Source organism: Melospiza georgiana, chromosome 20 (genome assembly GCF_028018845.1).
Source record: "Melospiza georgiana isolate bMelGeo1 chromosome 20, bMelGeo1.pri, whole genome shotgun sequence".
Taxonomy (NCBI): domain Eukaryota; kingdom Metazoa; phylum Chordata; class Aves; order Passeriformes; family Passerellidae; genus Melospiza; species Melospiza georgiana.
The window spans coordinates 2,245,285-2,269,707 of record NC_080449.1 but is presented as its reverse complement, the minus strand read 5'-3'; the positions used below and the strand labels follow the sequence as shown (position 1 = coordinate 2,269,707).

General features: G+C 64.8%; 2 protein-coding genes across 2 annotated transcripts; one reads left to right on the top strand and one right to left on the bottom strand.

Annotated features, from left to right (window-relative positions):
- Positions 1–11,112: 11,112 nt before the first annotated feature.
- On the top strand, positions 11,113–15,901 carry RNF208 (ring finger protein 208). The gene is made up of 2 exons (XM_058038086.1): positions 11,113–11,307; positions 12,979–15,901. Exon 2 carries the CDS (start codon positions 13,675–13,677, stop codon positions 14,470–14,472), a length of 798 nt encoding a protein of 265 aa, XP_057894069.1. The 5' UTR covers positions 11,113–11,307; positions 12,979–13,674; the 3' UTR covers positions 14,473–15,901.
- Positions 15,902–20,865: 4,964 nt separating this feature from the next.
- Positions 20,866–23,097, bottom strand: LOC131091887 (uncharacterized). Its single transcript, XM_058038245.1, has one exon. The coding sequence runs from the start codon at positions 22,290–22,292 to the stop codon at positions 21,363–21,365; it is 930 nt and encodes a 309-aa protein (XP_057894228.1). The 5' UTR covers positions 22,293–23,097; the 3' UTR covers positions 20,866–21,362.
- Positions 23,098–24,423: the final 1,326 nt, after the last annotated feature.

Below are 24,423 nucleotides of genomic sequence, written 5' to 3'. Positions count from 1 at the left end.
CAGAGTCACCAGCACCGGGGCTCAGGGGTCAGCGAGGGTGCCATGGGGGGATGCCACTGCTGCAGGTCTGAGGGGCTCCGTAGGGGGCACAGAGCAGGACCCAGGGGTAAAGCTGCCAGAGACAGGGGCCTGGAGGCTCATGGAAGCTGCAGGATTTGGTGTTCTGTGCCCTTGAGCAGCACAGCCCCTCACTAACAGCCCGGGTGGGTGCCCAGCGTGCCATGGGCAAAGACTCTGCCTGCTCATCTGCCCGGGCCATGCCAGGAGCTCCCACAGCTCCCGGCTCCCTCTCGGGGGAAGCCGTGTGTCCCAAAGGGTGGCAGCGGCTTCTAAAGCCCAAACGGAGCCTGGACGCGACTGCCGAGGCTGCTCGTGGGGAGAGATCTCCTGCGGGGCCGGAATGTGCCCCGTGCCTCGCTCAGCAGCTGGGCACACCCCGGGCTGCCCTGGCCCCGCTCCCCGTGCCAGCCCGGCCGCAGCTCCGTGCGGGAGCAGCTCAGGCTCCTCTGCAAGAGGCGGCCCTGCCGGGGCTGCTGCTCCCCATGAGCACCGAGCGGGCTGGCAGAGCCCCAGCGTCCCCTGCCAGCGCCATTCTGCCCTCCCGATGGGACATCCCGGCCCCCCTGCGGGCTCCCGGCCCCTTGGCAGGGGGATGCTGCAGGGCCCAGAGCCTCTCCAGCTCAGTGCCAGGCTCTCCCCTTGGCATGGGGATGCTGCAGGGCCCAGAGCCTCTCCAGCTCAGTGCCAGGCTCTCCCCTTGGCAGGGGCATGCTGCAGGGCCCAGAGCCTCTCCAGCTCAGTGCCAGGCTCTCCCCTTGGCAGGGGGGTGCCGCGTTCCTCAGGGATGACGAGCTGGATACAGGAGCCGCTGTCCAGGCTGGCACGGCCGCACCGACACCCCAGGAGTGGCCTGGCCCGCCGCCGGCTCTCCCCGGGCTGCAGGAACCGGAGCGGAGCCGCTTTCCTTATCGGCCTCCCGCAGCCCCCTCCGTGCCTCTCCCCCGCGGCTCCGGCCCGGCCGCCCCCGGGTCACGGCGGGGCTTGGCAGCGGCGCGGGAAGCGAAGCATTGTGGCTGCCCACTGCGGCCCGGCCGCAGGAGAAAGCAAGGATTTCCTGGCCTGGAGCAAGTCCTTCCCGTCCCCTCCCTGCTGCCGAGAGCCTCGGGGCTGAGGGTGCGCTGTTCCCAACGGGCTGCGGACCTGGAGCCAGGGGCTGCCCTGCACGGAGCTGCTGCTGGATGTGGAAGCAGGAGGCAGCGCGGATCCAGGCACCTCTGCTGGCAGTGCCAAAATCTCCCCCTCTGCTCCATCCTTCCCATGAACAAAATCCCTGCTCAGCACAGAGGTGCTCCCCTTGGTGCTCCCGCATTCTCCCCCACAATGTGCCACGGGGACAGTGGCAGCTGGGTGGCCTTGTGCCTTCCAACAGGGACTAGGAAGGGCAATTCGCCCTTTGCCAAGCTCAGCCCAGCCCCATGACAGGCGGATGGATGCTGTGGGGATCTATCTCCCTGTGCAGATCCTGCAGCAGCAAACAGCCCGGCGTGTGTTCCGAGGCTGCGCCTCACACAGACACCTGGAAAAGGGGCTGTAAGAGCCCAGCTGGGACACGGAGCTGGGCAGCTCACATGCACAGCCACGTTTCTTCCTGCTCAAATGTCACTTCTCCTTCCTGCGGAGGGAGCAGCCGAGGCGGGGGCAGCTGCCGCTCCCACCCCGAGCGGCCGCGTGGGCGCTGCCGCCGCTTCCGCTGTGCCGCGACCTTGTGCGGGGACTGCACCTGCCCGTGGCTTTTTTAGCACAAGGGCTGGTTTCCTGCTCTATTTCCGTGATTTAAAGTTTCCAGTCCTGGGGATGGCTGTGGCAGAAGGGCTGTCCCTCATCTCCCGGCCTGGAGCATTCCCAGCGCTTTGCCACGCTCTCCATCCGGGCATGGTTTGGGGATGGCACCGTGCTGCCCCGGTGGAGGCTTGGCCGTGGATCCGGGGCTGCTCTCCGCACGGGGAGCCGGCAGACCCTGGGCAGCACCCAGCTCCCAGCTAAGCCCTTGGCTCCGGCTCTGTCCCAGTGGAGGTCTGGTTTCTGTCCTGCCGTCTGCTTGTCCTGCCTCGCTCCGAACAGTCCCCGTTTGTTTGCCTGGAGCCGGGGCCGCGTGCCTGGGCCGCCTGTGCACAACGGCTCCTTGTTCACCGCCTCCCTCCCCGCTCGCTCCTCGCCTGTTTTAGCAATTATCCCAATTAGCTGTGCCCTCTCCTTGCTCCCCAGCTGCACCTCGGAGCCTCATCCCTCCTGCTCCGCAGCGGTGGCGGCAGCGCTGCTGTCCGGCCCGGGCCAGGGCTGTGGGCACCTTCCTGGGTGGGAAACAGGCAGGCTGTGCAAAATCCGTGCGGAATCCCAGGGCTCTCCAATCCTCTTTGGCACTCGAGGAGGGTGAAGGAGCCGTGCCGAGCCTGCAGCTCCCGGGGCGCCGCTGGCATCTGCCTCTGCTCCTTGGCATCGCCCGGCTGGGTGCTGCCCATCCTGCCCCCGCCGCACCGGTGCCCCATGAGCACGGGGGGTACCCAGACTGTTCCTGCACGCCACGACCCCCGTGCCCCCGCGGCGGCACCATCCTCTGCTCCCACAGCCTCACCGGAGCCGGGGCAGGGGGCCGAGGTTGAGGTTTGCACCCGCTGGAGAGGCTGGCACAGCCCAGGGGCCTTTCCAGAGCACCTTCGGCAGTGCCGAGCTCCAGGGTCGCCTTCTCCTCTGCCCCTGAGCCCACGGGGAAGCCGGAGCGCAATCCCTGGGGAGGTGCTGGGCACAGGAGCATCCCTGCCGGCAGGGCCTAGCGAGAGGAGCAGGACCAGCTATTCCTGTGTGCTGACAGCGCCCCGTGCATCTCCCAGACTGGAAACCCAGGGCAGGCAAAGCCCTGGATCCTCTGCCCGAGCCCCTGCAATGGTCACAGCAGCGTGGGCAGCCTCTGGCAGCACCCCGGTGCGGGGACACAGCGGGGACACAGCGGGGACACAATGGGGACACAGCGGGGACACAGCGGGGACACAGCACCTGGCAGGGCAGCACCGGGGCTGCCGCTCCCGGTGGGGCTCGGAGCGCCCTGGCCGCGCTGACAGCAGCCCGGGGCTGCCGGGGTTTGATCTTTACCGCTCGAGCCGGGCTGTCTGCTCCCATTTGCGTCTGCCGAGGGAGGGCTGCGAGCGCCGGGCTGGCAGCTCCGTGCTGGCACGCAGGCAGCCGCCGGGCACGCAGCCCCCGCTGCTGCAGAGCCTCCTCCGCAGCCCTGCCAGCCCCTGCGTGCAGAGCAGGGTCCTGCAGGAGCCAGGGCTGGGTGAGCCCGGGCAGCTGGGGGCTCCCGGGGACCCCGTGTGCCTTGCTGGGGGACAGCCCTCAGCCTTGAGCCTGCACCTTCATAGCAGAGCCCTTGAGCCTGCAGCCAGCACTGCCCCTTCTTCCCCATCCGTGGGGGCTCCGGAGCACCTGGAGGGCACCGGTGCTGTGAGCTGAGCACTCTGAGCTGGGCTCCATGTCCTGCAGAGCCTCCCCTTTCCCCCCAAACACACACACGTGCCCCCAGCAGACAGGGACATGGCTCCTGGTGGGCCAGGTCTCTCTGGTTACCTCTGTCCTGTTCTGGGGACACCGCAGAGCCCCAGTAGCACCTGAGAGCTCCTGCAGCACTCTGGACATGCTGGGTCCCCTCCCCAGGTGGAGCCCTGCTTTCTGTCACATGGAATGGCCTCACATCCCCATGTCACCCGGGCTACAGCGCTCCATTGCCTCCCCATGGCCTGCACAGAGCACCAGGCTGCTGCAACTCCCTTGTGCCCATAGGTCTCCCTGCAGCCAAGGCACAGGGCAAGGAATCCTCTCTGGGGGAAAGCCAGGCCTCGAGGGCCTCAGCAGCATCCTGGCTCCAGGCACAGTGGCCCTGGCTCTTGGACGACTGGAGAAATGAGGGTGATGGAAGCCCAAGCCCAGATGATGGTGTCAGCCCCAGGAACAGCCCCAGAGCTGGTGCAGCCCCCATGCCTGCCCTGTGGGGTGCAGGCCCTCCAGGGACCCTCTGCCGCAGCTCCCGCACTCCCAGCTCCCACCCTTGGCAGTGCTGGGGGTTCAGCAGCTCGAGCAGGATGGTGACCCCACTCCCCACTCCCATCCAACCTGTCACCCCCAGGCCCATGAGCCCCCTCCTGCCCCTCTGCAGCTCCACCCACACTCACACCAAGCCTTGGCTCAGCTTCCCCGGCTCCGAGAGCAGCAGCAGCTCCTGCAGGGCAGGCCCAGGGCCCCGCAGCCTCTGGCAGAGCAGGAGCCATGCCCAGGGCCAGCTCCCATCTGTGCACCCACACAGTCCCAGGGGGTTACACAGGGAAAACAAAACCCTCAGCTCAGCGCTCACATTCACCCAGCTGACCCAGAAATGCAGCCCTGCTGCTCCACAAAAAGCATGGGCTGCCCAAGCTGGGCAGAAGGGCCAGCAGGAGAGCCAGGGGTGCTGCCAGCTGCTGAGAGCGGGGATGGGGCAGTGCAGTGTGCCCTCAGGTCCTGTGGGAGCCCCAGGACAGTCACAGGGACAGCAGGATCACCCTCAGATGCTGTGGGAGCCCCAGGACAGTCACAGGGACAGCAGGATCTCCTGTGAGCACAGCCACAGCCTCGGGCTGCCCCAGAGAACGGGGGCAGCAGCCTGGAGCCAGGCAGGGCTCGCTGGGTCCCATCCGCTGCCTTCAGGGAAGTTTTCCTGCAAAAGCTGAAACCGCACTGCAAAACCAAACCACTGCCAGGGTCTGGGCTGCTGCTCAGAGCTGTGTCCCAGCTGAGGCAGCCCCCAGGAAGGAGGAGCAGGACCTCGGGCACCCGTGCCAGGAGCACCGTGTCCCTCCGGGCACCCCGAGGGCACAGGCGGCCACTGCTGCTGCTGTTCCGTGCCCCAGTTTGTGCCCAGCCGTGGCATCAGGTGAGCAGCGCTGGCTCGGAGTGCCGGGCTGTCCCGAGAGCCAGAGCTCATGTCACTGCAGTTACCGGGTGCTCAATGTCACCGCAGTTACCGGCCCTCAGTGTCACCGCAGTCACCGGGCCCTCAGTGTCACCGCAGTTACCGGCCCTCAGTGTCACCGGGCCCTCAGTGTCACCACAGTTACCGGCCCTCAGTGTCACTGCAGTAACCAGGCCCTCAGTGTCACCGCAGTTACCGGCCCTCAGTGTCACTGCAGTAACCAGGCCCTCAGTGTCACCGCAGTTACCGGGCCCTCAGTGTCACCGGGCCCTCAGTGTCACCACAGTTACCGGCCCTCAGTGTCACTGCAGTAACCGGGCCCTCAGTGTCACCGCAGTTACCGAGCCCTCAGTGTCACCGGGCCCTCAGTGTCACCGCAGTTACCGGGCCCTCAGTGTCACCGCAGTTACCGGGCCCTCAGTGTCACCGCAGTTACCAGGCCCTCAGTGTAACCGGGCCCTCAGTGTCACCGCAGTTACCAGGCCCTCAGTGTCACCGGGCCCTCAGTGTCACCGCAGTTACCGGCCCTCAGTGTCACCGCAGTAACCGGGCCCTCAGTGTCACCGGGCCCTCAGTGTCACCACAGTTACCGGGCCCTCAGTGTCACGGCAGTCACCGGCCCTCAGTGTCACCACAGTTACCAGCCCTCAGTGTCACCGCAGTTACCGGGCCCTCAGTGTCACCGGGCCCTCAGTGTCGCCGCAGTTACCGGTGCCTGCCGCAGCCCCAGCCCCGGCACCGGAGCTGCCCCAGCACCCGCACCCGCCCGGCCGTGAGGAGGAGCGGCTGCTCCCAGCCCTGGCACAGGCTCTGGCTCCTTCTGAGCCCCGAATGCCTCGGGCTCTGTCAATGCATGGGCGAGGGGAAGGCTTCTGCAGAGCTGCCATTGCTATTTCTGGGCCTGCCCTGTCCTGTTTTCCTTGGACACGAGATGTTTTCCAAAGGATGTGGGTCTTCCTTGCAGCCTCTCAGCCCTGAAATGCAGCTCCAGGTCCTTGTGGTCATCCCTGCCTGGGCCAGCAGTCCCTGGGGAGCTGCAGAACCTGCATACACACACACACACACACACACACACACACACACACACACAAACACTCATTCCCCAGTAGCACTGCAGGACTGGGAAGGAGTTTCTGACATAGCTGTGCTGCTGTGGGGTCACCAGCCAGATGTGAACTTCTCCAGGGACTGCGCCTGCCTGGGGCTGGGGAAGATGCAGCCTCATATGAAAAAGGGGGCTCTGATGGGAGCAACAGGGCCCGTGGCTCAGAGTGTGGCCACTTTGTCACTCTGCACCAAAGCAGGGCAGCTTTGAAAGACATCCCACCTCCTCCCTGTGCCCTGGTCTGCTGTTTGACCCTCAAAGACAAAAAGATTTTCTCTGTGCAGCTACAGGGAACTACATCTGGAATTTCCCATGTCCTCGCTTGTGGCTACAGAGCCCCATCCTCTCTCCCTGCTCTCAGGAGGTAACTGTGGAGAGCAGTACATCTTGCATCAGTACATTTTCCATCAGTACATTTTCCATCAGTGTTCTTCTCTGGCAGCTGAGCAACCCCAGGTCTGCACAAGGAGTTGGTGGGGAGGGGAATGAAGGTCACAACCCCCGAGGAGAGAGAGGATGTGCTCCCTCTGGCCCTGAACCCTTCACCTCCCCCAGCCCATGTGCATCCCCCTCCTCCTGCTCCTTCCTCCTGCTCAGGGCAGCACCAGCAAGGTGGGCCCCTCTTCACACCCAGGGTTCACAGAAGCGGCCACAGTATTAATCACTAATAGTAAAAATAATGATTAAACCTCTTGAAATCTGTTGGGGCATTGCAAACATCCGCAGCCTTCAGGATGCTCAGGGTACCACGTGTGCATCTCAAGGTTTGTGTGTGGCTTCAAACACTTTGGAGATCTCATTTCTCTCGTGGTGGGGTCTCTGTGGACAGCTGCAAGCCTAGAAACCAGCCCATGACAGCCCCCACCATGGCTTTAGGATTGATGCAAGAGCATCAGTGGTCAGGTCCTGACCACCAGCAACCAACCCACACCCTGCTTTAAGCAGCAGCCACGGAGCAGCTCTGCAGCAGCTGGGGCATCTACCAGCTGGCAACAAGAGGCTGCTGCTTTCTTGGCAGATATTTCAGCAGCATCCCTCCTTCAAAATGGTGTTTGCTGAGCCGGCAAGCTGCACAGACAGCTCCTCTGGTGGTTTGGTGGAGCACTGTGCCCTGCTTTCCTCTCCTGTGAGGGTCTGTGCTGGGCTCTTGTGGCCACCTCAGACAGCCTGGAGGGTCTCAGCCTGGCATGGTCTGGCTGGGGGTCCCTCCTGCTGGTGCCCTGCCCCAGGAAGGAGAGGCAGAGGTGCCCAGAGGGTGCAAACTCGGCCGTGGGTCCCACATCCATCCCTCCTGGGCAGGCCCTGGCATTGCCCCGCACAGACCTGCAGGGAAAGCTGCTCTCTTGCAAAGCTGGGGATGAGCTCACGGCTTTGTGGGTGAATTATCTGTGTGATGAGTGATTCACCAGAGCAAAACAAGATTGGTGTGAGAAACAGACGGGATTTTGGGAAGAGCTGTGGATGTGTGCAGGACCCGGACAAGCAAACTCGGTGACGAGAGCAGCAGGGAGCAAAGAAAGGTGGCAGCAAAGCCTGAGGTGCTGCCACAGGAGCATGGACAGCGTGGATGGGGGTCTGGGTGTGGGACAGCAAGGTCTGGCACACAGGGAGATGCCAGGTCACCCAGGTGGGGTGGAAAGAAAAGCCTCAGGTGCCACCACAGGGCAAGGCTGGCACCAAGCAAGAGTGGGGCCATCCTCTCAGAATCCTTCCCACAGGTGCCAGAAATCCACAAGGGCAATAAAATCCTGAGCAAACAGCTAGATGGCTGAGCAGGTGATGGCTGATGGTGAGGAAGACATTTAGGGCCAAATTATCTTCTGGCTTCACCATTCACCTCAGCAAAGCCTGGCCAGCAGTGTTACAGCTCCCAGCACATCTACAGAGCAAAGGTTTCAAACTGATCCAGTCAAGACACTGGATAGGAATGAGCTTTGCAGAAAGAAGCTGTGCTTTAACACAAGGCCAACACCAGCTGAATTAGAACAAAAACCTCCTGATTACAAACAGCAAAACCTTGTTCATCTGTGACAAAAGGAATCCACTGGCAGAGCTGCTCCTGCATGTCTGTTTAAGGAATGCTGGACCCAGGACAGCAGGTACAACTGAGCTGAGGAGCAACCTCTGAACCCAAAGGTGTCCTTGGCCTGCTGACAAGGTCTCTGGAAATGGTAAAATATATCAGTGCTGCTTGTTAAACCCAGGAGAGCACCCCTATCACATCAGCAGAGGTCAGAAGGCATCCTGAGGATATCCAGCCAAAATATGTACATTTATTATAACACTCAATGCAATAGGTTTTTATAAAAGATAATGCAACATGTTCTTATGCCAAAGTTAGGTGTTAAACCAGGAGTAAGAGACAGGACCCAAAGGCAGAGGTGGCCACAGGGCTGAGGTTTGGTAGGGTCAGCACTCAAGTCTGAGCCACACAGACCCAAAAAGAGATAGAAGGTTTGGGTTTTGAAGGATGAGACTTTTTCAGTTTGGGTAGAAAGCAGAGATCTTGGTGGACCAACTCAGCAGAGGAAAGGGAAAAGCTCTGCATTGAGCATGCAAAGCAGAGGCAGTGCCATTGGGGCAACAGGAAGATCCCAGCACCTTGGCACAAACACACTCTTATTCAGCAGAAAAAATGCCCAATGTAATTTATGATTATTTTTAAATAGAGCTGTTGCTTAACTCATGGAATAGCAGCATAATAGCACACGGTGTAGCTGGGTCAGCACGGGGATGCCATATGAATTAATAACAGAAAATAGCTCATGCTCGCTCACTTCCTGCAATTTCCTGTGCTCAGTGAGCTCAGGCGTAAGATCTCAGCTCTTGCATCTGCACCCAGGCACGTTAGCAGGGAAGGCAGGAGCACCTGACACAGGGAGGATGGGGAGCATGGAGGGAATCCCTGTTCAGCGTGTGCCAGGCAGCAGCAGCAGCCTCACATTGATTTCAGCAGTGAGCAGATCAAAGAACGGCACTTAGAGGTGCCAGAGGCATTCAAAAATCCCAAAAATCCCTTATCCACTGAGAGAAACTCCCAGATGAAGAACTCAGCCATTGTCAAGAAGGGAGCATGGATTTCCAGGTGGAGTGATGCTGCAGGGTCCCCAGGGAGAACCTGACTCCAGGGTCAGTCTGGCCTGGGAATTGGGCACAGCTGAGCCCTTGGGGGACCCTTGGGGAATCCTCGTGCCCAGGCGGCGTTGGTCATCTCTTCCAGGTCAGGAAGAGGGACCTGGGTGAGATTTTTATCATCACTGTGTGTAAGTGTGCTCGAGAAGATCATCTCTGGGCTGCATAAGGCCTGGCAGAGCTGTGAAATGTGCAACCTCCAGCTCCTGTGTCCAAGGTGTGAGGACAGTGTGGCTGTGGGGACACAGCAGCTGCAGGACCATACAGACCCCTCCTTACAGGGGCTGGGTCTTTGCTGCAGCAGGGCTGGAGGGTCAGCAAGCAGGGCTGGGCAGGGCAATCCTCAGGGAGGGCACAAAAGCCCAGGCTCAATCCTGGAGGAATATAAAAAACTAAAAAATAGCAATGGGTGACACGAGCAGGGGAACCCCAGCAGCACCCAAAGGAGCCTGGTGAGCCCCCAGCAGCATCCTGCTCCAGCCAGGGCTGGGTTTGGGATCGGGTTTGGGTTTAAGTGTGCACATCCTGGGTCACAGCTCATGGGAGGGCTCTCTGTGGGGTTGTCTGCTCATTTTGGCCATTTGCCTGTGGGGTCCCCATTCTGGAGGCACCCACAGCAGAGGGAGAAGGTAGCCTGGCCTCTAACAGAGGACATCCATGCCTCTCACATCTGCAGGAGCCAGGAAGCATGGGCCAGGAGTCATCTGCTCAGGGCACCTTGTGGGGTGTCCCCAGCCTGTGGGGTCCTGTCTGCCTGTGCCACTGTGGGGGTCACACCAGCACGCCCATGGCTATGAGCAACAGTCCCCAGCACTCTGCAGGACCTGCCAGCATTGCTGGCATCCCCCACCCACCACACTGAGCCCACCGTGTCCCCAGGGTCCGATGAGCCCCTGTGCCCAGAGCCCCGGAGCTCAGCAGGGCCTGGGGGCTCTCAGGGCCCCCTCTGCTCCCCCGACAGCCGCGGCCACGGGTCCCAGGGGACAGTGTGGGGTGCACGGCTGATCTGGCCGTGGGAAAAGCAGTGGTGGGGGAATTCCTGCCTGTCCGACCTCTCCCCATTCCCAGGGGCTGCAGGGGCTGCTGGCAGGGCCCCCCACCCCGACGCTGCCCCACAAGCGCGGCCCCGGCGCCGCGGAGCCGCTCGGAGCGGCGCTGGTGCTGAGTCACCGCGGGCCCCTCGGAGCCACCCGCGGGGCCCGGCCGGCCCGGGAGAGCGAGCGGGGCCGGGGAGGGCTCGGGAGCGGCTGCGGGGAGAGGGGGTGCGGGGCGAGAGGGGCTGTGGGGAGCGGGATGTGTGGGACCAGGGGAGCGGGTCGGGGCAAGGAGGGATGTGCGGGGCGGTGAAGGGGTGCGGGGCGGGGAGGGGGCGTGCGGGGAGGGGATGCGGGGCGGGGAGGGGGTGTGCTGGGCGTCAGGCGCTGCGGCCGGCGGGCCCCGGCGCTGCTGAGCGAGAGAAATGTGAGGCGGCTGCACCACTGCGGCGGCACTGCGGGCGGCGGCGGGAGCGCGCAGCAGCGCCCGCGCCGCCGGGCCCCGGGAACGGCGGGCACGGAGCCGCCGCTGCCTGCCCGCTGCTGCCCGCCGCTGCCTGCACCTGCCCAGGGGCACAGCGGGGCCTGGCATCAGCCCCCCGCAGCCCGCGCCGCCGCCCGGGGGTGTTGCATCAGCCCCGCGCCCAGCCGGGCTCCGCGGCCGGGGGCGGCGGGGGGAGCCGGGGCAGGGCACGAAGGAGCCCCCGGAGCGGCAGCGGCCGTACCTGCCGGCTCCCCCGGCCGCCGGTCCCCGCCGAGCATCCGGAGCCCTCCGGCGCCTCCAGCCCCGGCCCCTGCGCCCGGTCCCCTCCCCGCGCGGCCGCGGCCGGAGCCGGCGGCGGGGCCGGGGGCGGCCGGCCAGGAGCAGCCCGGTGGAGCCGCGCCTCGGAGCCGCCAGCATCCCCGGGGAACCGCGCCTGGCCGGGCCAGCGCCGCATCCCGCTGCCTTTCAGATAACCTCCGCCGCTCGGGCCTGCGGACCCGCACCGGGCACCGAGCGGGGGCTGGAGCGGGACCCCCGCCCGGGGCCAGCGCAGGTAAGGGCGGGCAGGGCCGGGGGAGTCACCCCGCGGGCGTGCGGGAGCGCACGTGTGTGTGTGCGGGAGCGCCGTGTGCTGCGAGCGTGGGGCACGGAGCGTGGGGCTGGGGACTGCGGTGGGAGGCTGCGGAGGGGAGGATGCTGGGGAGGGCTGTGCCACCCCCGGAGTGATGGGGTGCGGGGCGCGGCGGGGGCTGTGTCACCGCCGGAGTGAAGGGGATGGCGGGGGCTGTGTCACCCCGAAGGGACGGGGATGGCGGGGGCTGTGTCACCCCGAAGGGACGGGGATGGCGGGGGCTGTGTCACCCCGGAGTGACGGAGATGGTGGGGGCTGTGTCGCCCCAGGGGCGCTGGGGGTGCGGGTGCCGCGCCAGGGCTGTGCGTGAAGGGGTGTGACAGAACGAGCGTGGGAACGCGGTGACAGTGCGTGGCACTGCTGACCACCCGAATCGCTGTGCTCGTGGGCGCTGCGGGTGAGTGTCTGTGTGAGAGCTGCAGGCAGAGCCCCGGGGCTGCTGCTGTGTGCGGGAGGGGGGGGAATATATGCTGCTTGCGGGACTCGAGGTGCAGGATATGGGGTGCAGGATGTGGAGTGCAGGATGCGGGGTGCAGGATATGGGGTGCAGGACGCGGGGTGCAGGATGCGGGGTGCAGGATGCGGGGTGCAGGACGCGGGGTGCAGGATATGGGGTGCAGGACGCGGGGTGCAGGATGCGGGGTGCAGGATATGGGGTGCAGGACGCGGGGTGCAGGGTGCGGGGGGCAGGACGCGGGGTGCAGGATGCGGGCCCGCGGGGGGGAACGAAAGAGGCGAGGCCTCCCTCTGCAGGGCAGGATGCTTGCGGGACCCCAGTGCTGCCAGGGCATGGCCGCCGGGACAGCCCTGCTGGGGCTGGGCAGGGATCCAGACCCCCCCCAGCCCTCGGGCATCCGGGGCTGAACCCCGCGGCCTCGCTCCATCCCCAAGGGCTGCTGCTGCTGCTGCTGTAAGCAGATGGCCCCCTCGGGCCCCCTCCGCCAGGCACGGCAGCGCCCGCCGGGAGAGGCATCCCTCTAACAGGATTCGCAGCGTGATGGAGGAGAGCGCCTTCGCCCTTCTCGGAGGAGAGCCGGGCTGGCGCAGGGGCTGCTGAGGGAGAAAATGGCCTCGGGCAGGCTGCCTGCCTCCCATCCCCTGCCCGCTAACGTGGTCTGTCCTCTCCATCAGCCCCGGGACAAGGGCAGGGAGCTGGGAAGGGGGGGAGAGGAAGCTGGAGGGAGGGATAATAGCAGGGACAGATCAGGAGCAAGCGATGGAGGTAAAAATAGATCCACTGAGCAGAGGAGGGGCTAAACGTGAGAGAAAACCCTGAGCAGAGGCAGGTCGGTGGAGGAACCCCTTCGGGAGGGGCCCTGCAGCCCAGAGGGGCTCAGGGGGACCTGCCCTCCCACCCTCAGGGCAGAGGGGGTCCCGGCATGCCACGCTCGGGGCCGCCGTGGGGATGCCTTGGGGGAGATACCTGCGTGCTCCCGCTTCCGCAGCCCCAGCACGCGGGCGGATGCACAGGGCCCGGAGGGCACGGCTGCCAAATTGCCGGGATGCAGGCGGGCAGCGTCCCCAGGGAGCGCTGGCAGCCGGTAGATCCATGGAGAGCCTTGGATCCAACCCCCTCTCCCTTTTCATTTCCAGCGAGCACGAAACTGAGCTGGGGACAGAGGTACCAGGGACCGAGGGGACAAGGTGTGTGCTGTCCTGGCCGCAGCCAAGGCGAGCTGCCCTCTGGCACGGGATGTGCCCCGAGCCCCTGCCCTGTGGGAGCTGCCGGTGACTGCAAGTGGGAGAGCCGGGAAGTCAGAGCAAAGGAATTTGCAAACACATTCTTCAGCGCCACGAGGATCCCACTGCATGTAAACAGGAACAGAGGCCGGCCTGGGGCGAAGTGAGAGCTGCCTCCAGTTCTGCAAGGTCCCCCCTGGACTCACCTGCCCTGGGCAGTGCCCAGCACCGCCACCCCCAAATTAACGCTCTGACTGCAGCTGATCTGCCCTGGGAAGTGGCAGCGAAGGCGAAGAGCAGGGCTGCTGAGTGACTGCCAATGTCACGTTAACATCCCGGCAGGCTGCGGGGAGCCGGCGCTTTGATCAGCCGCCCAAGCGCATCTCGAGGCAGGCAGGATGGCACCGTGAGCCCGCCCTGCCTTCTCCTGCCCGCCCCAGCCGCGCTCCTGGCACCTCGGGGCTGGCTGCACAAGAGGGGCGCGGGGTCCGCTGCCGCTGGCCCGTCTCCCCAGGATGCTCTCCCGCACCAGCCGCTGCTCCCTGTGCTCCTGCTCCGCGGCCAGAGCGAGATTGAAAGCTCAGCAGGCCGCCAGCATGTTTTAGCCTCATGCAGGCGTCCCTCGGAGACCCCAGAGCAGTGGACAGTAATGTGAAAACGATACTCATGTCGTGTCTGAAAGGGCAACAGGTCATCATCAAAATGGAGGCGATGAAGATCATCCACCCGGAGAAGTTCTCGGAGCTGCAGGGGCCGCAGCCGCGCTACGCGCCCGCCCCGCGCCGGGAGCCGCCGCTCGTGGCCAAGCGCGCGTGGCCCTCCGAGTCCGAGATCATCGTGAACCAGGCGTGCGGGGACATCCCCGCCCTGGACACGGCCCCCGCGCCGCTGCCGCTGCCCCGGACTCCGCCCCTGCCGCGGCGGGAGCGCGGCTACCCGGGCCAGCGCAAGGGCAGCTCCGAGGTCTGCTACCACCGGCAGCCGCCGTCCGACGAGGTGATCGTCAACCAGTACGTGCTGCACCCCTCGACGCCCTGCGAGCCCCTGGAGTGCCCCACGTGCGGCCACATGTACAACTTCACCAACAAGCGGCCCCGCATCCTCTCCTGCCTGCACTCGGTGTGCGAGGAGTGCCTGCAGATCCTCTACGAGTCCTGCCCCAAGTACAAGTTCATCTCCTGCCCCACCTGCAAGCGGGAGACCGTCCTCTTCACCGACTACGGGCTGGCGGCGCTGGCCGTCAACACCAGTATCCTGAACAGACTGCCGGCCGAGGCCCTGGCCGCCAACCCCGTCCAGTGGAGCAGCGACACCGACCGCAGCTGCTACCAGACCTTCCGCCAGTACTGCGGGGCCGCCTGCACCTGCCACATCCGGAACCCGCTGTCCTCCTGCACCATCATGTGAGCCCCTCCGCACGGGCACGGGGGACAGCGCGGCCCCTGTGTCCCCTCCCTGCCACGGCACCGCCGGGGAATGCTCGAATGCTCACCACGCCGAGGATGTGGCACCGGTGTCCTTGCGGGACTCGCGGGGGGCACAGGGGGTGCTGGGACCTGCAGCAGCCCCCGACTCACCCGGGGATTGGGACGCTGGCACGGGAGGGCATCCACCGGCGCACCCGGGCCCTGCGGCTCCCCTGGCCCTGCGGCGGGCGCTGCTGTGCCGCACCGAGCACCTCACCGTGCTCCTTCCCCGGGCGCCTCTCCCTCCTCTCCCCCCGGCTCTGCCAGGAGCGGACGCTGGGCTCTGGCCGCAGTGACACCCTCCCCATCGCCCCACGGCCGGCAGCAGCAGCACAAGGAGCCCTGGAGATGCACGGTGCCACACTGGGCCACCCTCCCAGCACAGGAAGCGAGGACAGGTCCCCAGCTGCCCCCTCCACCCCCTGTCTGTAAGTTATTTGCCAAAGCTTTCATCTCGGTGGCCACGCCGCCGTGCGCCCGAGTCTCAGTAGCCACACCAAGCCGCCAGCCCGGCCCTCGGATGCCAGCAGACGTGCGGCCCATGTCCTCCACCGGCCCTTGAGGAAAGCTCCACTTTGTCCTCGTTTTGGAGGATTCTTGTTTTTCCCCATCCATCCCCAGCCACCCCATCCCAGGCCACTACGTGTTCACAAAGGCATTGAGCTGTGCCCGTTCTCTGCCCCCCCGCCCGGGACCCACACCCATGCCCCATGGGATGGCTCAGGAGGGTGGCACGGGGTCCAGTGCCCCAAATTGCTGACTCCAGCGAGGGGATTTGACTGGGTAGGGGGACCGAGGTCTGGTTCCTGCCCACAGTCCCTTCCCCAGAGCAGCACCTCTGCTCTGACCCCTGTGCAGAGGGGCTGGCAGGGCAGCAGCCCCCTGTGCACAGTCTTGCTTTCTCCAGAGCACCTGGAGGGGTAAGTTTGCTGCCAAAAAAAGCAAAAAATACAAAAAAGCAAAATAAAGAAAAAGCCATAGTTTTGGGTGCTCCCATGGGGCTGAGCACCACAACCCAGCATGGCCACGGCACCAGGGGCACGCGCTGCCCGGTCCTGGGTGCTGGGGCTGGGTGAGCCTGAGGGGTCCCAGGACCTACGTCCTGGAGGAAACAGCACCCCCTGGCATGGCCAAAGCCCAGCAGCCATGCAGGGAGAGGGGCCAGTCCATGCCCTGTGCTGTCCCGAGGGGCGGGCAATGCCGCTGGCGCAGCCCCAGGCCCGTTCTCGCTCTGAGGGGAACGGCGCCGGTACCGTGTCTGTGTTGCTCTGCCAATGCCTCCTGCTGCTGGTTGTGACCATGATCATGTTTTATACCCGGCCTTGTTCTGACCCCATCATTCTCCCCAATAAAGATTATATTGGAACGAAGGCTGAGCTGGAGTCCGGGGCCGCGTCGCTGGGGCGGGAGGGGGGTGACACCGGGATGTGCCCTGGCCCTGCTCCCCCTGTGGCACAGGCTGGGCCAAACCTGGGTTACAGCTTTCCCCTGGGCTGGCACCTCCTCCCCCAGCCTGGCTTTTAGCTCTGGTGCAGTTGTGTCCCCCCCTGGGCACCTTGGGGACCCTGCCCAGCCACAGCAAGAGCCCTCAAACACCCGCTGGACGTCCCCTTTCTCCCCAGGTGATGTGGGATACTGGGGGGAGGATGTGCCATTTGGTGGCACCTGCCGTTGAAGGGAGCTAGGGAGGGACATGGGTTCCCCTGTTCTGCTGAGGCAGCTGCACTCATGGACTCCCCTCTGCACCATTCCCAGGAGCTGCCCTGGGGCTGGCAGCACCAGCACATGGACCCCACTGTGTGCCCTGAAGGACCCCGGGGTCACTGGGATGGCAGCTCCACAGCTGGGAGAGCCAGGAACCTGCAGCAGAAGCAGCTGGGATGATGAGCCCAGGACAAGGCAGCTCCCAGGGCAAGCTGCACACACTGGCTGGTGTGGGCACAGGCTGGGGTGGGCCCACAGGCACTGTGTGCTAGTGCCAGCCCCCAAATTTCCCTTCTCCAGGAGCAGTCACTGTCTCTGCCGTCAGCTCTGGGCCAAGGTGGAGCATCTGCTTCCAAAGCAGCAGCACATCCAGGAGGGTGCAAGGGTGGCTGCAGACCCTTTTTCCTGGTGTGCTGGTTCCCATCCCAGGGGGGTTTCTGTGCCTGGAGAACAGAACACCTCCCAGCCCGTGGGTGCTGAACTACAGCACCAATAACGCAGCCAGTGCCACCCTCATCCCCGAGGGTGCTGCAGCTGTGTCCTGTCTCCCTGTCCCTCACCAACATCCCCACCCTGCACCTCCATCCTTTGTGCAGCCTTGGCACAGTGTGGGGTCTCCTGGTGGTCACAGCAGCCCCACACTGAGCCAAATCATGCAGCTGCTGGGGGAGCTGGGGCAGTCCCACATCCAGGATGAGCCCAGAGGCTCAGGCCAAATCCAGGATAAAGAACTCTGACACCCCAAAAGCTCATATTAAATCCAGGCTGAGCATTCTGTCCCCACAGACACTGAAGCTGGTGGGCCAGCCAGAGCAGAGGTGGCAGCAATTTTGCCCTCAGTAGGAATTTACCCTTTTTATTACATAAGGACAAAGGGTACAATGTGTTCTCCCCTACACTCGTGGCACCTCTTGGGCACAGAGTAAATTTAAAACTGCTAATTTGATTTTGAGTTGCAATTAAGGAAGAAATAGGGCCTTTCAGGAGCAAGTTCTGGGTGAGCACCCATTTCTCCTGCCCTATTAACCTCGAATAAGCACTTGCTGGAAGAGGGGCCGGGTTTCCTGCAGAGGACAGGGACACAGGGTGGTGCCAGCCCTTGTGTCACAGATGCAGGTGAATTAAAAGTCTTTCACATCCCCTAAAATGCTCCCATGGCCATTCTAGCTTTGTGCCTCCATGCTAAGTTTTTGAAGATCTCTAAGTCCTACGAGATGCTTAGCATGGCCAGGGCATTGCTGCAGGAGGAGGTTTGGCCACATGAGAGCAGAGATGTTCCCAGATGTTCCCAGGTGAGCTGGTTCTAAAATCTCCTCATTGTTGTAACATCTGCCCCAGGCTGGGATGAAGCTCTGAGCTCTCCCAGTGTCCAGTTTGGCTCATGGTAGGAGAAGAGATGTGGGGAGTTAAATTGCTCCTGGGGGTGATCCTTATCCCAAATGTCCTCATTTTAGGTGGGAAGGGCCAGGATTGGGCTGGTTTGGGCTCAGCCTCTGGCATGGATTTGGGGCGGGGTGTTTGCCAGTCATTCTCCCCAGAGTTAAGAAGCATTTGGACAATGCTCCCAGGCACAGGGTGGGATTGTTGGGGTGTCTGCATGGCCAGGAGTTGGACTGGATGATCCTGATGGGCTCTTTCTAACCCACAGCATTCTGTGATTCCTTGAGAAACAGCTCCTGCAGCCTCTCGGTGCCTGGGGCTGTTCTGCTCCTGCAGGGGTGGTGGCAGCGCTGGCAGTGCCCTGTTGGTCCCCATGGGGTGTCCCCAGCACCCCCATGCTGCCCCATGGGTGGCATGGCAGGAGCAGCTGCCCCTGGATGCCAACAGGCGAGCGAGGCTGTGCCGGGCCATGGGGAGCTCCCCTTCCCTCTGCAGGGACATGGCCGAGCACCAGGGCCGAGCCCTCCTTGGGGACACGGAGCCCCAAAGGTCCCAGCCCTGAGCGGCGGCTCCAGCCCAGGGAGCTCCGTGCCGAGCGCCAGCTCCGTCTCACAGCGCATCCCACGGTGACATGGCCATGGTGGCGGCTGTGACACGGCCATGGTGGCGGCTGTGACAGGGTGATGGTGGCGGCAGTGACACAGCCATGGTGGCGGCTGTGACACGGCCATGGTGGCGGCTGTGACGGTCCCCAGGGCAGGGCTGGGGAGGCACCGCTGAGCTCCGGAGCTCCCTTGGGGTCAGTCCAGCAGAGCGCTGGCCCCGGGCTCCTGCTCACTGCCAGCTTCGTGTCCCCTCCCCGTGCTGGCCCTGGGGCTGGTGGCACTCTGGTCACACTCCCGAGGGACACAGTGTGGGGACATCTCCCCAGAAGAGGGGCAGAGTGCAGGAGGGAAGGTGCTGCTGCCTGTGGTGCAGCTGGGACGGGGATGCCTCTGGCCAGAGCAGGAACACGCCGAGCTGCAGTGGGAAGGCCAGGAGAGAATGGGCAGGTCCCTGCAGGGATGAGGACAGCCAAGTCACTGCTCTGGGGACACCACATCACCTGGTGCCAGCAGGTGCCAGCTGGGGATGCCATGGAGCATTTGGGGTGGTGCAATGGGGTGTCACGGGCTTGGGAGAGGGGACAGGGCTGCAAGTGGGAAGGTTGGGTGGGTTTGGGGGGCTGTGCTGGAAGCTGTGCCCATGGCAGGAGCATCAGCCCTGGGTCAGCCCTGCCAGCCCCCAGCCCTGCTCACCATTATCCCAGGCTGCTAAATATAACCCAGCTGTGGGAGTGGATACTGCAGCCAGGCTCCACATGGCCCACAGGGTCCACCCCACCCCACAGCCCCCAGGGACCCCCATTCTCGGTGGATGGAGGTGCCCTTCAGCTTTCAGAACCCAGAGGTGCCAACAGTCAGCACAGGGAGCACAGCAGGGCTGGGGATGTCCCGTGGGGGCAGCTCTGGCCTGGTTCACCCCAACACCCCCACACAATGTAGGGCAGGGGCATGAGGCTTCCCCATGGTGACAGGGCCCTCCCATGGTGACAGGGCCCCACACGGTGACAGGGCCCCCACACGGTGACAGGGCCCTCCCATGGTGACAGGGCCCCACACGGTGACAGGGCCCCCACACGGTGACAGGGCCCCCAGATGGTGACAGGGCCCCATATGGTGACAGGGCCCCCACACGGTGACAGGGCCCCACAGGGTGACAGGGCCCCACATGGTGACAGGGCCCCCACAAGGTGACAGGGCCCCCACACGGTGACAGGGCCCCACATGGTGACAGGGCCCCACACAGTGACAGGGCCCCACACGGTGACAGGGCCCCACATGGTGACAGGGCCCTCCCATGGTGACAGGGCCCCACACGGTGACAGGGCCCCACACGGTGACAGGGCCCCACATGGTGACAGGGCCCTCCCATGGTGACAGGGCCTCACATGGTGACAGGGCCCCACACGGTGACAGGGCCCCACAGGGTGACAGGGCCCCCAGATGGTAACAGGGCCCCACACGGTGACAGGCCCCCACATGGTGACAGGGCCCCACATGGTGACAGGGCCCCCACATGGTGACAGGGCCCCAGATGGTAACAGGGCCCCACATGGTGACAGGGCCCCACATGGTGACAGGCCCCCACATGGTGACAGGGCCCCAGATGGTAACAGGGCCCCCAGTGTCTGAGCTCCCCCTCCCCACAGGCTCCATGGAGCCAGAAACGCCCCAGCCAGGGCTGAACTGGCACTTCTCCTGATGGAGCTGCTCCACTTGGTATAAATAAATATTCCTTGGTGCCACCAGGGCTGGGGGGACCCACCTGCTTCTGCCTGCTGACCTGACCTGTTTTGGGGTGCCCTGCTCCTACCCTGTGCTTCAGCACTTTGCCAGAGCAGCCCCTGGCAGCGCTGATGCTCAGTGGCAGCAGTGTCCTGGCAAAGCCCAGGCAGGACAGGGCACAGCAGTGTCACCAGCCTCCAGCAGGGCTGGGCTGAGGGGACAGAGAGGGGGGACAGCACAGCGAGGGGGGAACTGGCATGGGGTCAGCACAGAGCCTTGGCAGGACACCCAGAGGAGGCCAGAGTGACAAACAGACCGCTGCACATTCCAGCCTGTGGAGGTGGCTGTCAGCACCCCTGAAATGGAATCCTGGCAGGACCTCGAGGGTCTGACAGCTCCCTTCCACCCACCACCAGCCCCAAGGTGGCTGAAAGCCTGGGAAGATCCCCATCCCTGTCCCCCTGGGGAGGAACAAGGGTGCAGAGCTGCCACACTGTGACCCAGCCATACCCTGGCTGGCGTGTGGCCCCCACATGAGGCTGGCAAAGGCAGAGCCCAGACCCTGCTCGGCCCTGGGACACTCCTGCTCCATGGCAGGGCCCGTGTGGGCACAGCCCCAGTGCCCCTCAGCACAGGCTCCTCCACCCGTGTGTGGCACTGAGTGAGCCGTGTTTGCTCACTTATCTCCCCGAAGGGCACGGGCTGAGCACGGGCTGGCACAGCTCGGCAGGGGCTGGGAGGTGCCATGGTGGAGCATGCTCCCCTCGTAGGTGGGGGCACTGGCTGTGCCCATTCCCTCCTTGTGGCACTGCCAGGCCCCAAGGGGACATGCTGAGACCGAGCGCTGAACTCAGCTGGACATGGCTGTGGTACAAACACAGGTTGTATTTTCAGTGCATGCTGGGGGATCCCAGCCCCTTTGTCCTGGGTGCAGGTGGCACAGCAATGGCACAGCCCGTGGCACAGTCCATGGCACAGCAATGGCACAGTCCATGACACAGTCTGTGGCACAGCCCATGGGACAGCAATGGCACAGTCCATGACACAGTCTGTGGCACAGCAATGGCACAGCCCATGGCACAGTCCATGGCACAGCCCTGCTCTGCCCGCAGAGCCTCTCTGGTGCCCAGCCCCAGGCAGGGATGTGCCTCAGGCAGGGATGTGCCCCACTCCGTCCGCCCCCTGGCTGCGGCAGCGATGTCACCGCGGTACAGGTCATGCCCAGCTCCAGGGTCGCCTCCCTCTGCTCCTGCTCCTGCGCTGCCTCCCCCGGCCCGGGCTCACGGGCAGTGCCAGGTGTCTCGGGCACCAGGGTCACAGGCCTGCTCCCCGCTGGCACCGCGGCCGCGGGCACAGCCGGAGCCGGGCTCCTCTGGGCTCCTTCCCCACGCACGCTCAGCCCGAGGGCACAAAGGCAGCGCTATTTGTCGAGGATGAGGAAGAGCATCACCATGAGCAGGATGGGGAGGAAGATGAGGAGCAGGCTGAGCATCTCTGCGGCCAGCAGCAGCGCCAGCAGCACGAGGTAGCAGCAGCGGCAGCGCCGCTCCAGCCGGGCCAGGGCGCGGATGAGGCAGGGCGGGTACCGCACGCAGGGCAGGCAGCCGAACATGCGGCTGGTGTGGAAGCGCACCTGGAAGCGATGCTCGAGGGCGCCGGCCAGGCCCGGGCGCCGGGGCGGCAGGGCAGGGGGCCGGGGGGTGGCCAGGGCTGCGGGGGAGCCGGGCTGGGCGTGCAGCAGGAGCAGCTCCTCCTGCAGCTTGCAGATCTCCCACTCCAGCATGGGCGTCTTCTGGCGGCAGATGGGGCAGCGCACGCGGCCGAGCTCGGCGCCCGTGGCCGTGTCCATGATGGCGCGCAGGCAGGCCCGGCACAGCCCGTGGCTGCAGTTCAGCACGGCCGCCTTGTGCCGCTGCTCGTCGTAGGGCTCCGTGCAGATCGGGCACTCGTCCTCGCCGCCCGCCAGCACCGGGCACGGCTCCGCTGCCCCCGCCCCGCCGCCGCTCGGGGCCTTCTCCGCCTCGCCGAAGAGGCTCAGGATGGAGCTGGAGACGCTTTGGCAGCCGGGCCCTGGGCTCTCCCCGCGGGGAAGGTCCTGCCCCGCAGGCAGGGAGGCACCGAGGGCAGGCAGCGGCTCATGCCCGGGCAGGAGCGGCTCCCTGGCATCCTCCGTCCGTGGCAGCTCCCAGCATCTCCAGGCAGCAGCAGATTCCTCTCCACAGCGTTGGAGCGGCTCCCCGGGGTCCCCCGACCCCGCGGTCTCGCTCTGGTCCCGCTGCCCGGCACATTCTTCCCCACCGGCTGCCGGCACCGGTCCGGGCTGTGCCCCCTCGCCCGCCGCCGGCTCCATCGGGGCGGCCAGAGCAGCCACCCCGCTCGGTCCCCGCCCGCCGGGTCCCCTCGGGGCTGGGTGCGGGACGTGGGCGCTGCTCCAGGGCAGGAGAATCCTTCAGCAGGGCTGCCCGAAGGGTTTGGAGGCAGCAGTGTCCGCACAGAGTCCCGACATCCCTCCGGGGCGCTTTGGGGCGCCCTCCCAGAGCGCTCGGTCAGGAGCCTCTAGCGCCGGGTGCAGCCCCATCACCCTCACCGAGGCCACCCCAAGAGGGGCAGCACCGTGAGCATCCAACAGCCTTCTCCTCCTCCTCCTCTTCCTCCTGCCCCAGCAGCAATGCAGTACTGACCCGCCACGGTCCGGAGGAGAGGGCACCGAGCTGGGCGCTGCCCGCTGTGCCAGAAGGGAGCAGGCGTGGCGGGCACCCGCGCAGGCAGCTGCCTCCTGCCGTGGGCCAGGCAGGGCTGGGGCCGAGCCGGGCTGTAACCAGTCTGGTTTGTCAGCTTCTGGAAGCGGCTCAAATGCAGGGAGCCCGGGGCAGGAGCCGTGCCTGCGCCAATCAGCTCCCGCCGGGGCTGGGGAGGAGCTGGGCCCACGGCCGCCTCTCCTCTGTGCCCAGCACCAGCGGAGTCAGCTCTGCGGCCAGTGCTGCCCACACCCCTGTCCCGGGGGCACGGCAGCACAGCCCTGTGCTCCTCCGGTACAGCCTCACAACACGGCCCTGTGCTCCTCCAGTGCAGCCTCACAACACGGCCCTGTGCTCCTCCGGTACAGCCTCACAACACGGCCCTGTGCTCCTCCTGTACAGCCTCCCAACACGGCCCTGTGCTCCTCCAGTGCAGCCTCACAACACAGCCCTGTGCTCCTCCAGTGCAGCCTCACAACATGGCCCTGTGCTCCTCCGGTACAGCCTCCCATCACGGCCCTGTGCTCCTCCAGTACAGCCTCACAACACGGCCCTGTGCTCCTCCAGTGCAGCCTCACAACACGGCCCTGTGCTCCTCCAGTACAGCCTCACAACACGGCCCTGTGCTCCTCCGGTACAGCCTCCCAACACGGCCCTGTGCTCCTCCGGTACAGCCTCACAACACGGCCCCGTGCTCCTCCAGTACAGTCCCCCAGCTCAGACCCCAGGACAGTTCCCAGCACAGACCCAGAAGAACCCCCAAGAGACCTCTGGCCCCTGCTCTGGTGGGATGTGGGCACAGGGAGCCAAAGCCCCCAGGACAGTTCCCAGACCAGGCCCTGTGCTGCCCCAGTCCAACTCCGTCCCCCACAATGGTTCCGGTGCAGGGCCACCTCTCCTTGTCACGTCCCACAAGCAGCTTGCAGGGCATGGAAGTTTCTTTCCAGGTTTCCCACCGGGACAGTGCCCCAGATGAGGGGATGGTGGCCCCAGGGTGGTGACTGCCATGCAGCAGCTCTGCAGTGGCCCCACTGTCCCTGGCACACGGGGACACAGCCCAGCCATGGTGTGCACGTGCAAGAGCTGCTCAGAGCAGTGGGGTGGGGAGTCCCCAAATGTCCCTGTTCCCCCTCACTGCAGTACCACAGCTCCAGCAATGCCCCAGGCACCGCCCAGCCCTGCAGAACCCCATGACTCCACATGGGAGGGTGGCTGGGTCACAGGCATGGCGTGGCACAGCTGTCCCTTCCTGTCCCAGCCTGCTCCCAGGGAATGTCCCTGCTGACTCATGCCCTGCTCCTAATTGCTATTTACGCAGTGGCACCCAGTTCCCTGAACTGGGGGAGGAAGGTGGTGGCACTGGTCCCACTGGGGCACGGGCAGGGCCAGGAGGGTGCACAGGCTCGAGGCTGCAGGGAAAGGGCTGGAAGCAGCTCCCAGGATGGGGTGGAGGAGAGATGCAGCTGAGCAGGCACTCAGGGAAAGGGATAACTCAGCAGGAACTTGGAGCTCAGACTCAGCAGGCTCAGGATGATGAACTGGCAGAAGAGACAGAGGCATCAAGGCTTCCTCCTGTGCCTGCTGGCCTTGGCCACTGGAAGCAGGGGGAACAGGTCTGTCCAGGCAGCCTCCTCCTGCAGCAAGCGCTGCTGAGTAATGCTGGGGTGGAGAGACTCCCATGCAATACTTCCCTTCCTCTGGCCCTGCCACAAACAGTGGCCACTGCCACTTCCACGGCTCCAG